Consider the following 14,859-nt stretch of genomic DNA (forward strand, 5'->3'; position numbering starts at 1 on the left):
GTGTTTAAAAGCTCCCACAGTGTATGAGTAGTTTCGACAGCAATCCCTGTCAACTTGGTAATTGTGCTTTCAGAGAGGCAGTCAGGGAGCCTCGTGGCTGACTGGCTGCTATGGGCTGCTAGTGGCTGCCAGGTGCTGATGAGCAAACCATTAAGAGGGAGCCGATTATGGACTTCAAAATAGAAATCATGTAGATTTAAAGAAGCTCCTGGATGAGGTCTGTTCATGTTCTCAGCTTTGCCTTGATGCCTCCCTCAAGTTGTCATTGCAACTACAGATCAAAGGATCTCTGCAGGTGGAACTGAATCCCCTTGTACCATCTCCAGCCAAGTGTTTGTCCCTGCAGCACTCTGTCCAGAAAAGGAGCAAATCTTCAGAGGTAATCAATGCACAGCCCCCATTCATGCCACGATCTTCTTAATGAGAGAACAGGGAAGCTCCGTTCTTTTCCAGAGACTGAGTCAAGACCATGTTTATGTCATTTTCTATCTTCTCCTGCCTGCTGATATCAACTCTCAGTTTCACTGTAACTTCATTCTTCATGGAATCTCTGTGTGGAGTATGTAAATGCTTTAATATTAAATATTTGAGGCTAGAAATCATAGATATTATTAGTTTTGGATTATTAGCAAGTGCTTTCATTTCTTTGCTTCCTATCCATCTTCTGTTGTGCAAATTCTTTAGCATCCTTTTTTTTGCCATGCAAATGTTGTCTTTGGGAACATACACAGTGATTGTACTTGGCCAGCAAGATCTGATTCTTTGGAGGATCTTTGTCAGTATTGTCATTCTGTCAGGTTTTGCACCAATATCTTTTCTCTTGAGTTTACTATTTGCCTTCTAGCCAAGGTTAGACATTGGCTATCTTTGACTAGCCTGTTGATGGAGAAATGTTGAATATCTAGTTTTATATAAAGATGATCTCAGCTTTATTCTCTTCATAACCTTGGTGAGCCACAGCCAGGTGCAGGGGAGTCATGGACAATATTGTTCATTGTGATACCAGCTGTAGTAAAGGCAATTGCCTCTGGTACTGCTGGAGGCAATTCCTTCTGCTTTTTGTGGGAGCAAAAGTAATCTGCTCTGGGTAACATGTGGCCTCACCTGGGCTTTCATTTCACCTTTTTGTTCATCTCAGTTTCGTGCCATGTCAGTTATTTGTGTTTTACTTCATTAAATTGCTATCTCATGCTATATTGCAGCGGTACTCTCATAGTCAATACAGATGCTCTCTCTTCCTTGTGTTCCTAGCAGCCAAAAGAATTCAGTGGAACAAATGCTACCTTCACTGGCACCCACATAAGCCAGTTATAACCAAATTCTGCTTCTACTGACACCTGCAGAAACCTATTGTTTTCAGTGAAAAAGTACAAGACTGGCTGCAAGAAAGGATTGGACCTTCTAATTGCAGTTTAACAAGTCTATTGTGTATGAATCAAAAGAGGCACCAGCTCAGTCTCCCATACTGGTGACATTGATGGGATGCTAATAGACACCAGGTGCCTTTCTTGGTGTGGAGCTGTGTGGTGTCAACTAGATGAAAAAGCTGGAGTTATATTTATATATATTTTTTTTCACTGAAGTCAGCAGCTCTGATGGATAGCCAGAAGGGAACAGACCTGCTGAGTAACAAAGGGACATTCCTTGTGGTTTTTTTCTTTTTTAACATAGGCACTTTTTTTGAATGTAGAACCACACTTTGCCATTGGTGATGACTTACTGGCACTGCAGCCACTTTCTCTGTTGGATGTGGTGCTATGACAGTCACTGCAGGTTTTTGGAATTGACAGCGTAATCCCATAGTTGTTATCTTTCCTGACTTCCTCGTCAATCCAATTTAATCACTTGTAGGTATTTCATGTGTTACTGTCTCTTTCCTCTTCAGGCATCCTGTTCCTGTGGGAAGAGGTCTGTGCTTTAAAGGTCAGAGCTTCTCAGATTAAAGAAGGGGGAAGGAATCTGCCTCTGTCATTTTGGTAAGGGCCTGTATTCTCTTTAGAGCCACTGCAATAAAAACCCTTCTTTCTGGGGTCTGTCACCAAGGTGGATGCTGGTGTGTGTTGCATGGCTGTAAGAGAGGGAGCAGGCTTGCTCTGCTCCCCTGGCTGTTGGAGTGACCTGCCAGGAGAGAAGTTACATATGTACAAGGGGGAGAAGCTGCTGTTGCACAATTTAATTGCCTGACGTTGACTCAGATAGGTCCTGACTGGAGGTCAGCTGTGACGTGCAGCTGGTAGGGTGGGATTCGACTGCTGGGAAGAGAAAAATGCCAGCCCAGATTCTTCAGCATTGACAAAGTGGATGTGATGATTTCTCCCCTCCAGCTGCAGCAGCTGCCTCTGTGCTTCCTACTTTTCTGCACAACCACAGTAGGAGAGCAGACTCTGAAGCTACCCTGTCTGGACCCTCAGCTGAACTAGATGAGACTTAGCTGAGCTTTCTCAATGGTACTTGGGCCATCCTTCCTTATAAAACTTACCTTTCAGTGTTCCTTTCAGTCTGTCTTCTGCATGTTGCAGCTTCCTGTGGAGTTCATTGCTTTTCCAGCTCTATTTTATTGCAGGATGGAGTGTGGGAACTCAGGGAAAGGCTGTCAGATCTCTATCTTGGATCCTGCTGCTAGGATTCTTCACTTAGCTTTGAAAGTGTAGCCAAATCCGTATGACCTTGAGTGACAGCTAATTGCTACTGTGGCCTTGTTTGAGCTCTTCCCCCCACCCATGGTCCAAGACCAGACCTCACTTCCCGTGCTACTGCCTTTACAGTCTTCTTACATGGAAATAGCTGTCTGGGGACTGTTGTCCCTTCAGGTCACTTGTACTGCGCAACATCATCTCTTGCTATTCCGTCAATAGCGTGCAGTTTCTACAGGGTGTGTCAGCAGCTCCTGTTTAGGGGACGCTTCCGAGTGTAGTACACATCTTAGTTGATACTGTTGCTTACAGGGCTTCTTAGGACTTATGGGACCGTGTGAGAGTCCCCCCACAGCTAAACACAACGCTAAATACCATGGTGTCTTTACAGTTTTCACTGGCATCCCACGTGATTTGATCCAAGCTGAAGCGAATTAATTTTGTTAGCCAGATTTTGAGAGGTGCTGTGTCAAATTTATTATCATTTCACCTGCCTCTGTGGAGCTGCAGGCTCTGTGATCAAGACATGTGCCTCATTTCATTGTGGCTTCTGTGAATGTCTCTGTGCCTTCTGCAGACATGCTGCTGAATTACTTTCTGTCCTCCTTGGGTCCTCTGCAATGAAGCACAGGACAGATGTATTTGTATATCAGCCATCAGGACAATAAGGCACTGAATGCACTTTTATAAACCTGCTGTCTTTGCAAGTAGTATATGTTTGTGTATACGTGGGTCTGAACCTTCTGTCTGGGGCAGATCTGCTCTGACCTTATCCTCATGTGTAAGTAACCATTCACAATAACGTATGTGCCCCACAAGAGAGGCTGTGTGAAGGATCTCACAGGGTAAAACAGCCTCAAGAGCAGAACCTTGTTCACAGGAAGTAAAGTCTGTGGGTGTAGGGAACTTGACGCTCAGACTCCTGCTACAGGCACAGAAGTTCTACAGCACAGTTGTTTTAGCATGTTGTTTTCCCTTTGTGTCTGACCAGCCCTTCCCTCCGCTCCTTGTTTTCGTGGCTCAGGAGACTTACACAGAACAGTGCATTATGTCACAGGGGTGTCTAGAGGGGAAACAGCTGCTCTCTTCAGATTTTTATCTGAACTGCCCCACAGATAACTAATTGCAGCTCAGTTGCTTCTATTAGCTATTTACCTAAAATTGAGCTGGCTAATGAAAATGTTTCTAATTAATACGAGGCAGATTAAAACTCATTACAGCAAGGTCGTCAGTAATGAGAGATAATCAGAGCACAGATGACCGAGCTTGGAGTAAAATGAAGATGGAACACAAGCAGGCGATCGGTGCTGGTTGTGCATGCACCAGCCAGCAAGGGCAGGGTTCAGCAAGGTGACTGCTGGTGCTCTGCCCTGCAGTTGAGAAACTCTGCTTTCCACTCTCCAGAGCAGCTTGGGGCGTGACTGGCCAAAGAGGTAGAACTCAGTCTAGTGTAAAAATGTTTTCTGAACCAAGTGGCATCTCATACTAGTGGTTTGTTGCTAGGCCAGCCTTCAGTCACCTATATGACCCAAGCTGTGAATAGGGGTTTTAGCAGGAAAGATTGGGAGTATGTGTGGTACAGGTGGGATGTCAGCACTTGCATGCGCTTGTGTGTGGAAATTCAGAGTCCTGATGGCTCGGAAGGTGTGAGCTTGCATATCTGTTCAGCATAAAATGTGTTAACCTAGGTTTGCAAGAGTCCATTGTGATCTCCAGGGAAGTTTTGCATGAATTATGAAATGTGTTTGCTTTAATTTCAGCTACCTGTAGCACTACTGATACAAGGCCACAACACCAACATTAGATTTCAGCTGTCTGTGAGCCTACTGTCTATATTCCATTAGTACTGAGTTTACTGGCCATCCTGCTAGTCATCCTGTGTGACTCCTTGTTTCTGTGTTTATGAGACTGAGAGGCTAAGAAGTTGTCAGTTTAGTCAGGGGATCATCTCCTTCCTTAATCCTTTCCAAACGATAAAGCTCTCTTTCTCACTTCCTCTCTGTCCCACTGGCAATCAACTGTTGTGCCAGAATTTCTGAAGGGTCTTACTAAGTTAAACATAACTCACAAAAATAATGAATTATTAGGTAGTGAGGTACATTGCACCAGGACTTATTCCAATTCTAAAGGTGTGGATCTATCCATCATCAGCGATATGATCAGTTAGTGTTGGTATAAGGAAGCATTTGAATGGCAAATATCTAGTGTGCTTGGGAATGAGCTTTCATAAAAAGTAAGTAGGAAAGATAATACCAAAAGCAGGCAATAACAATTTCATTTAGAGTTGGGTGTCTTCCTGCAGCATCCTTGCTGCCAGTCAGTTTGATTACCAGGCTGCTAGTGTCAGTGAAGGATGTAGTAGTTTACATTTACTGTATGTTTATTCAGATTAGTTGAAAGAGGAGATAACAGTCCCTTAGACAGAACTACACTGTCACTGAAATGGGTTCTACGTTTTGTATTGCTGTTTTTAAAGCACCCAAGTACCCTATTCACATCACCAGTAGCTGTATCCTCCCTAGGCATCTTTACAGATCTTTTGGCGTGGCCACTGATTTCAGTTTCTCACTGTGTTAAATTGAGGCGGACATCTTTTCATTTTTCTCTGGTTTGTGCTGTCCTGTGTCATCTAAAGCTGTTTCTACAGTTTTACTAGTCCTGTGTATATCATTATCAGGGGTAGAAGAGAAAAGCACTATGGCCAGATTTCTTTTCTATATTCTCTGACATGTCTTTTCTCCCTACCCAACTGTGTTTTGGAGATACCCACCACAGAGGTGATGACATCCTCTTTTCCCCCTGTAGGAAGTCCAAAGGACAGCCTGGCTCTTCCAGTCCAGTCTCCTACTGCATTTCTGGAAGAGTGTTCTTGTCCAGGATGGCTGATAGCATATATGCTTGGAATGCTTCCACCCACTGTGTGCCACAAGTTTCTTCCCAGCATTCCAAAGGCATAATAGGAAAAACCATAAGCAACAGTTCTGTTGTTCTGTGGAAGGAAAGCAAGAGTTCATCACCAATGTCACAAGTCCTTTGAATGACAGGTAATTTAGTGAATATGGAAGACCCTTGGAAACAGGTTGACCTCAGCAGAAGATTGAACCAGAATTTGGAAGCTGGATACACCAAATAGGTTCTCTAAAGGTTTCAATAATGCACCCTGTTTGCATTCTCTGGTTGTGGCCAGACAGTAGGGTAATTTTTGTCTTGATGCCCTGAGCAATAGTGTTTAAAGCCCTTTAGACATTTTATTAGCTGTAATGTTCTTATGAGCCTGTAAAATGGAGAATAGCGGTCCTGAGTTTTGTAAAGAGCTTTGTAAAAGCACTTTTAGAGATGAAAAGCTCCGTATAAAATCAGGTATGGTTGTTTTATCATAAATATCTAAAGCCTTTCTGAATTTCATTAAGCTCTTGGCTTCTCTATTCTCTGACAGTGAGTGCCACTGGTTAATGCTGTATTGTGCAAAATGGGATGTAAAAAAAAAAACAACTTAAAAATAGTTGTTGTTTTGTGGAATGCCCTATTTGTGGGTTTATGAGAGTTGGAATGAGAGGGTTTTTTTCATTATTGCATACAACTTTTCTCTCTTATGCATCAACTCTCTGTAATTTAAACAGTCTCCTAACATCTCAGATCTCTTTTTTAATAGACTCTTTTATATGACATGATCATATTTCCCTTGTCTTTCTCTGTCCTTTTTTTATTTATCTACCTCTTTTTTGTGATAGAATGTCTAGAATCCAGGGTGGGGTTGTGCATTTAATTTTTACAAGTGTTTTGATATTTTTAACATTTTAATCTTTCTTATCACAGTCAAACAGTTTTTTTTTTTTATTTTCCTGACTCACTCTATGCCTTGAGCAGGCTGAGCCATCCACAAGAATGTGATCCAAGTGCTGGATGATTCCAGTGAGTTGAAAGCCCAGCAGTGTGTGTGTGTGGGGAGGAGAGACTGCACCTCCCAATATGTGTAACCTTGCAGCCATCTATGCTGAGGGTGAGATCCCTCAGTGTATTGATTTTTCACCTGCCTTTGGTAGGGACTTGGCAGGGCTGATTTTTCCATAGTGGTGAATAATATCTCTTACATGTCATGGAGTTTTTGTCACTGCACTATTCTCTCCTTTGGCAGATCACTGGCAGGAAAATGAAACTTTGGTGTAAGAACAGGCATAATGGGACACTTTGCTGGTTGTTTTTGACAGTAATGCAGGTCAATCCTTTTATGGTAGAGAGTTCCTGCCTCCTGTGCATTATGTGGACCTCTTCCCTATTTCATCATGTTTCTGTTTCCAGTGCTAGTTCATCCTCCCAGGAAGAAACAATGAATGGATAGACAAGGCTTCTGCAGGGTTATCTGGTTTAAAAATGCTCAGAGCAGGTTGAAATGAAACTGTGGTGAAAACAGCACTAAATGTTGCAGCCTTGTCCTGATTGGAGTGTCTTCCATTGCTGCTGTCTGTAGTGCTGGGTTTCTGAGCTGGAAATGGGATAAAATGAGCAAGTGATGTTCTTGTATCTCCAATAATTACTGAGTTTTCCTTTCATTCTTTGTGAGGATACTTATTGAAAGTCCCAGTAAATACCTCTTTTCTATTGGCTATTGAATTAACAAGCTCACAGTATTTTGGTGGACTGGTGAAGAATGATTTTTTCCCCTCAAAATCCCTGTTGGCTTTTTGTCAGTCATATCACATTTAGCTAGATGATTTTTAGTACTCTCTGTAATTATTGTCTCAAGTAATTTAGTTGATACAGAATTAAAGCTTGCAGGACTATAGTTTCCCAGATTTGTCTAGATTTTTCTTAAAAGCAGGGCAACACTTATTCCCTTTCAGTCCTCTGCAAGGTAACAGTTTTAATATGAGATTTCCTTTTGTTATGGTTATTAGCATCTCAGCTAATTTTTTAATTAATCTCTATGTGATTGAAGTTTTCCGTGTTTTCCGGAGACACCTTTCCTGAAATACTGTCGTGGAGAGTGTATCTCCATTGTAAGCAGCAATGGGCAGGCTGTTCTCTCTGCACTCCTAATCTTCATTTCACATTTTGCCAGCTAAGAGTATGCCCTGCACAGCTGGGATATCTTTTCTGAGGGATTTCATATGAGGAGTTGCTTCCACCACTTACTTTACTGTCTTCAGTGGCCTTTCTGAGCACTTTTGCCACCAGGTCTGTCACCAGATATCAAATACTGAAGTTCTCACTTGTAGATTTTAGTCTGAGTATTTATTTTCTTCTAAATTAATTACTTTATTTTTAAAACTAGATTAACACCTGCCAGTTCATGACATCTGTACATCTGATGTTCTGATAAGCAATTCTTTGCCTGTAATCTGTGTGAGTAAAGGCTCCTTCAAAAGCAACCAAATTACTTGAGAAGCCAGGTCTGCTTGTACATCAAGCATAAATTAAAATATATCCCTTTGCAGCTCTGCTTGCTGAGCATGCGCTTTATCCCAGAGTTGCCTCTTCTCTATACCTAAGAGTTGTTGCTTTCACAGTTTTAATAATCAGTGCTAATCCTAGTCTAACCTGGGTGTAGGTAAAGCAGAGGAGTCTGATAGCCATGTGGGTCAATGTAGAATTTGTCTTGCTGAAATTTGCAGAATGGATTTAAGACAGAAAGAGATGCCCATGTGGACTGGGGAAAGAGCTGTGTACACAGGCAGCATTTGTTATCTGAGGGCCTTTCTGATGAAAGCTTATTCTTGATATTCCTCGGTACATGAAATGCTTCCTTTCTTTGTGGTGTGCTCCCAGGGGTGATGCTTACAAGTACATCTATGTAAAACTAGGTGTTGTTTCCAGCTAAAAAGTCTTCAAAGTATTTCTTGGGCAACAAACAGCAGTATCTTGAAGAAAAGTTCTGAGCCATTCTGGGGATTTCCATTTACCTTGCATTTTCTTCAAGGTGGAACAGAAACATGTGCCACCACTACTGGATACCATAATAGGAATGTGATGGTCTTTGTTTATGATTAAGGGAATGTAGTCTGTCAGAGGAACAAGTGCTGCATCTGAACTCTGACCTATCTTGGAGAGATCCAAGAAAATAATAGAGATCATTAAGAAAGTTTTCCGCTAAAAAACCTGATCTAGTTGATAAGAAAAGAGTCCTTGGAAGCTGCATTCACAGTCCTGGTTCATACTCAGAGTACTTCTGCCTCTAATGCATACTTGAGTTTTGTAACATCTGTAGGGGTACAGGTATACTTCTGAGACATGCTGCTTGGTAATCTTGTCTCTAGAAGTGCAGGAGCTGGAATTCCCTCAGCCAGCCAGCCAGCCAGAGCATCTATCTGTTAGGAGTTTAAGCCAAGCCAGTTGTGAGAGCATTGTGGAGGATGCTTTGCAGGGGTTTTTGTTCTGTTTTGTTCCTGGAGTCCTCTCTAAGGACCATCTTGTCCAGGACTGCTGCATTCATGAGGCCAACCAGCTTCTCAACAATGTGGATAAATTTATGAGGGCAAAAATTTCCTCTCATCTTGTGTTAGAGGAAAGAGGTGCTATTGCCACCTCGTTCCCATCAGTGACCAGCTGTGAAGATATTCTTGCACCCTGCATGCAAGTGTGTCTACAAGCAGTTGCATTTTTCACCAGATGCGTTTTCCAGCCTGTTTTTTCCATCTTCCTTGGGAATCCATGTATTGTGGGTAATGCCCTGGAGCCAGCACCTCAGCTACCCTGAGCTGGCTGCTTGTCCTGACACCCAGCACTGCACTACAGCCCCGGGTGCTGCTGCTCTGCCCTGAGTAATGCTGCAGCCTGGAGTCAGCAGGATGGGCTCCTGCTGTGTGTGGGAGATCGCAAGACCCTGTGCTGGCCTGAGCTCAATGCTGGGAGCTCAGTGCTGGCTTTCTTGGAACACATCTGTAAAGAGCCTTGCCCCTGTTTCCTGCCAGTGCCTTTGGCTATGGCTGCCCAACACCTTGAGGTGTGTGGTTGGCCACCACTCTCCTTCACTGCTGGCAGGGGTTCTCCTCCACAGCTGGAGGCAGTGGGTGGAGGATGACTATTGGAGCTGCAAAAAAGCTGTTTCTCTGTGATGGGCTGCACTCCCGGTGCTGTGACAAACAACCCAGCTGCACTGGCTCCCTCTCTCCCTTTCTCTTCTATTCCATTACTCCCACCCTGGTTTTCTTGCTCTCTCATCTTCTGTTACGGCTTCCTTCCCTTGTTCCTTTTTGGCCTACTTTTGTCCTTGCTGCACACAGGGAAGGAGAACAGGGAAAGAGCCAGAGCAGAGGCTTTTTACAGCAGGAGCTTCAGAGCTGTTGTGTAAAATGCAGGAGAATCATGTGGGAGACTTGAGGCGTACTCATGGGTGTTACTTGCAGCCTATACATGTGGGAGTGTTTTTGAGCTGGCAGTATGCTGGGGGAAGCTCACCCACACACGAATTACCCTTGCCCATATGTGCCCACTGAGGAAAACGTGCATGTACGTGTGTGTGATCGCGTGGGCATCAAAGTGTCGAGTCTCACACTGAGGCCAAGACTTGCACATTAGGCTTTCTTCTCACACTCCCCTAGGCCTGTGTTTCATGCACTTGCAGCTTAGCACTCAGTCTGCCCCTGGCACATTGCCAAATGCGAAACATTCAGCCTGTCCCGTGATGTGACATGGCTCTGCTTTGCACAGAGAGCAAAGATAGCTACTGAATGGTGTGGGTGTATGTGGTGTTCATGAATGTTCGTGGAATTGTTCCTTTGTGTCACGTATTTCAAGGCATTTGCTGGAGTCCATCACCACAGGATCTTGTGCAGGTGAGGGCTGTAGACACAGGATTTGACCTTCAATGATGTCTGACACAGAAGCCAGAGGAATGAGGAGACTTCATGCAGATTGGTGTCAGGCGTTAACAGGAAATGGGTGCACAGTTATTTTTTGTTATTGATCTGCGTAGGTTTTATTAATGTATCAGGGTAAACTTATATGAAGTTCATTAAATATTATTCAATATAGCTGTGTCCTTGGCAGGAGGCTTTTCTAGTGACAGTGATAAAGGGAGAATAAATCATTGTCACTGAAGGATGTGGTGGCTGGTATATTCTTGAGGAGCAAAATGAACTGAAAGAGCTGAAATACAGATCAGGCAAGTGGTTGGCAATGGGTGTTGTCATTTGGTAGTTGCATTTGGCCACTGTGAGCACAGCTGGCAAGTCTTCTAACACTTAGTTGCTCAAAAAACTGTCATTGCAGACTTTGTTGGCAATTTAAGCAGTAAGACCCAAGACCTGACTAGACTGGAGGGATGTAATTCCCCTTGTGCATGTAAAAGCGAGGTGAGGAAGATGAAGGACTGCCTGTGTACTGTCCTCCTCTCTGCCAAGGAGAGATCTTTAATTTTGATTTTTAACAGACTCTTTTTCTGAGTTCCTGGAATTCTCTGGGATGGTATCTGTGGCTTTCTTCTCATTTTAATTCACTGCACTCATGCTAAGAGTCTAACATAATGGTTGAGGTCATGATTTTTGTCTTTTGACAAAGAGTTTCCAAACTCTGCATCCATAGTGCAGAATCACAGTGACAAACCAATGCTGTCCTATGGCCAGACATTTTATTCTGTGCAAGGATGTGCCAAAAACTAATGTGCTGTGGCTGATCATGATGCCTATACAAACAAGTGTTGAAGCCCTTTATATTCCGGAGCATCTTGTTGTGATTTGGTTCAGACCCTTTAAATCCAGCCAGGGTCCTACTAATGAACTAACATGTTAGATGATGATGCCCAGAATCAAAAAAGGAAATCCTTGGTCTGCTTAAATACTGGACAAAATAAGATGTGTATATGGACACGTGCCTGTAACTGCAAAAGGGCTTGACTGATGTTCTGGTCTCTTCACAGGTGCACCTGCGCTCTGCTGAGCGCCTCCGGGAGCTGTGCTGCTCCAACCGAGGCACCTTCATCAAGGTGGGACAGCACCTGGGAGCACTGGACTACCTCCTGCCCGAGGAGTACACCCGCACCCTCAAGGTGCTGCATAGCCAGGCCCCACAGAGCACCAGGCAGGAGATTGAGCAAGTTATCCGTGAGGATCTGGGCAAAGAGGTAGGAGCAGCCATAGCTTGTGGTGGCTTCTCAGGCCTCAGCAAGCCCTGGACAGCTAGAGGAAGGAAAACTGCTGTTTCTCAGCTATAAGAGACACCAAGGGGAGATACCTCTTCCTTGCTTCTGGGTGAAGGCCATGTGAGTTTTCCCTGTCCATCAATGGGCATTATTGGCAGGCTTTGGTGAGGAGAAGATAACAGAGGAGTAAGGGTGTGAAAGGTGCCAGATGGAAATGGCAGGACTCAACAGAGCAGTGTACTCTGTATGCCAAGATGAACGGGGTTGCTGGAGGTCAGGATGGAGCACTGTCTGCCACACTGAGGAGTGGGAGCTGGAGGTATTGATGTTCAGGACAAAGATGTATTGGCAGAGCTCTGTGAGGGATGACTGCTCTCCCCTGGCTGCACTAGACCAATTCCAGCTAGCACTGACAGCCCTTTACTTTCTCAAGCCCCTAATTAACCCCCAAAGAAAATAATGGCATAAATCACTTTTGGTGCTGCAGTCAGGTAACGCAGTAGCTCAGGAGTCAGTGCCATCATTAACCCTCAGCAGCCCACAGCACTGAGATCAGTAGGTAAGTGACTGTGTTCATTAGATATAAGGAAAGTAACCGCAGTAAATTCAGTAAATTACTGAGGGTGTTCTGCTACTTTGCATCTTGCTCTTTACAAGATGTCCCCTCACCTGTAGCCCACGTTGAGGAGAGGCCTTTCAAGGATCACAACAGACATGGTAAGGAGGCAGGCAGGAGGCAAGTGTGCAAAGGTGATGCTAGGGAAAGTGTGTGTGTGGGGGGAAGGAAGACAGAAGGTTGAAGAAGGGAAGTCGTGTGTACATCTGTTTTTTCTCATATATAGATATTTTTGGGGCTGTTTTTGTTGTTCTGGCCTGTCTGACTGTGTGGTAGGGAGGTGTGGGGGAAACATGAGGTAAGTGAAGTATTTGCACCTAGAGGGTATATTATGGGCAGATTTGAATGGGGTGAGTCTGCCTCTGTGTAGTTTAAGGGTCTACATGTTGTCTAGCCAGGAATGACCATTAATATTTCCCTGCAGTTCAATGGCAGGGTTAATGTCAGCTCCCAGTCTGCAACATGCTGCCTCTATCAGCATTCCATCCTTGTAGCAAGGTTGGTACCAGCTGTGTTTCATAGCTCAGGGGATAGTTGGAGCAGAGCAAGCTGGCTGCTCCCTGCAGGCCTCTGCCCTCTATGGGCTTTCATGTGGCAATCTCCCTTCCACAGGAGCTGTGGAAAGCCACACCAAAGTTAACCCACATTTAATTACAACACTAGGCACCTCTGGCTCAGTTTGTGTGGTGTCTCTTGGAGGTGGGACATTTTCTCTCAAGTGTATGTTCAACTGCCACTGATAATCTCTGATTTCTTTGTGCTTCTTGGGAGCTAGAGAAATGCTCTGTGCCTCATTGATTCCCAGTGAAGCAGCTCGAATACAATCTTACCTATAGCATTCACTTCTTTCACATGGGCAGTGCTGGGCAATATTTAATTTTGAAGTTACAGGGGAGGGAGGGTAAAAAAGGTAGAAATGGTAAGAAAGTGATGGAGAGGAAATGGTAACAAGGGAAAGAGAGCAATGATAAAAGAGATAAATGAAGAGAATAACATGCATAAAAATAAAGGACCTTGTAAAACTGGGCAGTATTAAAAGCTGATGTAAATGCCTGTATCAATAGTTTCAAGGTACCAAATCAAGATATTTAAAAGCAGAAAGGATTTAGGAACCTAATGCACCAAAGCTGTCATTACTGGAGCCTAGAAGGTTTAATAGGGTTCCTTCAGGAACAAATTTAATTCCAATGTAGCTAGATCTTCAGTATATTTTAAATATTATATACTTATCTGAAATATAGGTAGCAGAGCAGCAAGGTGGAGTATCAAGGCAGAGAAGAGTGCAGAGAGGAATGCTGAAACTTTCCCTTCTGGGGCCAGCATTACACCTGAGAACTTGCAGATGAATTCAAATAGAAGAAAAAATGACAATGAGGGAACCTTCTCAGAGTGCCTAGACCTAGTCCTGCTGCTCTCAAATTCAGTGGTAAGACTTCCAGTTCTCCCATCAGGCCCAAGAGCAGGGCTCTTCAGATGAATCTTAAGTGTAGGCAAGAAGTAGTTACATACAACTTGGATCAGTGCAGAACAAATGGGACAAAGAGCAACTGGAAATTCAGAGATACCTAGGGAGGAATGTAAGAAGCTAACAAATTAGGCAAGAGCTTGCAAAAGGGCAGGAAGATGAAAAAAAGTAAATTTCATATACAGAAGCATTATATTTTCAGCCAATTAGAAATAGTCTGCCTTCTGACGTGACCTACTCCTGTGAATCTTATCATGGACTTGGGTGTTTGACAAATGTTTTACGGGAAAACTGGTTTAAATGGAGACCATGCCAATGGAACAGATATTTGAGCAAAGACAGAGCATTTGTGAGGTGGATTTATGGCAGTTCACCATGACTTTGTTGTTTGCACACAAACCTACTTGATACCCTGCTGATGGGGGGGTCTCCCATTTTAGGCCAGCGTTGTGGCTGGGGACTGGGAGCTGCTCTGATGTGAAGGTGAATGGCATATGTTGATTTGACACAGAAGCAGAAGCGTCATATATGCTGACTGTTGGGTTGTCCTGTCCAACCCTATTTTAAGTCCAGGGCCAGTTTGTGTACCTATTAGGGGTCACTGGGATAAAAATAATCAGTAGTGAGCAAATGCTGGCTTTTTAACCTCAGCCACAGTAGTTTGGATGAGTGATGATGGGAGGTGATAATTCTCTGGAGTGTTAATATGCAAGAAGTTGAGGTGGGTGGGGTGGGATTCACAGGGTAGTAGCAGTGGGAGAGGCTATGCAAAGAAATCTTTACAATAACTCCTGGAAGCAGTCACCAGTGAGATCACAGAGCAAGAATCTTTTGGGGAGACAGTGGAGATAATGCAGGTTGGGCTTGTTCTGGGTGTATTTCTTGGAGGAGTTGGGAAAAGCTGTGTTGATAAGAATGGGTGTTAAGATATGAATGAAAGAGTCTCTCCTACCTCTATTTTTATGTTCCTTGCTTGAACAAGGTGACACCTGGTTCAGCTCAGTGCTCTAACTCAACGAAGGGCATGCAGGGCAGAGTCAGGCAACTTCTGGTAAGATGTGGACACCAT

At 43.9% G+C, this 14,859-nt stretch overlaps 1 protein-coding gene across 2 annotated transcripts in view; it reads left to right on the top strand.

Moving 5' to 3' along the window:
* ADCK1 (aarF domain containing kinase 1) overlaps positions 1-14,859 on the top strand; it is a 72,713-nt gene that overhangs the window by 17,404 nt on the left and 40,450 nt on the right. For both annotated transcript variants that reach the window (XM_030948737.1, XM_030948738.1), the window contains exon 4: positions 11,488-11,691. In XM_030948737.1, the coding sequence (XP_030804597.1) occupies positions 11,488-11,691 (204 nt within the window). The remainder of the gene's footprint in view (positions 1-11,487; positions 11,692-14,859) is intronic.

Source organism: Camarhynchus parvulus, chromosome 5, assembly GCF_901933205.1.
Source record: "Camarhynchus parvulus chromosome 5, STF_HiC, whole genome shotgun sequence".
In the NCBI taxonomy this organism is placed as follows: domain Eukaryota; kingdom Metazoa; phylum Chordata; class Aves; order Passeriformes; family Thraupidae; genus Camarhynchus; species Camarhynchus parvulus.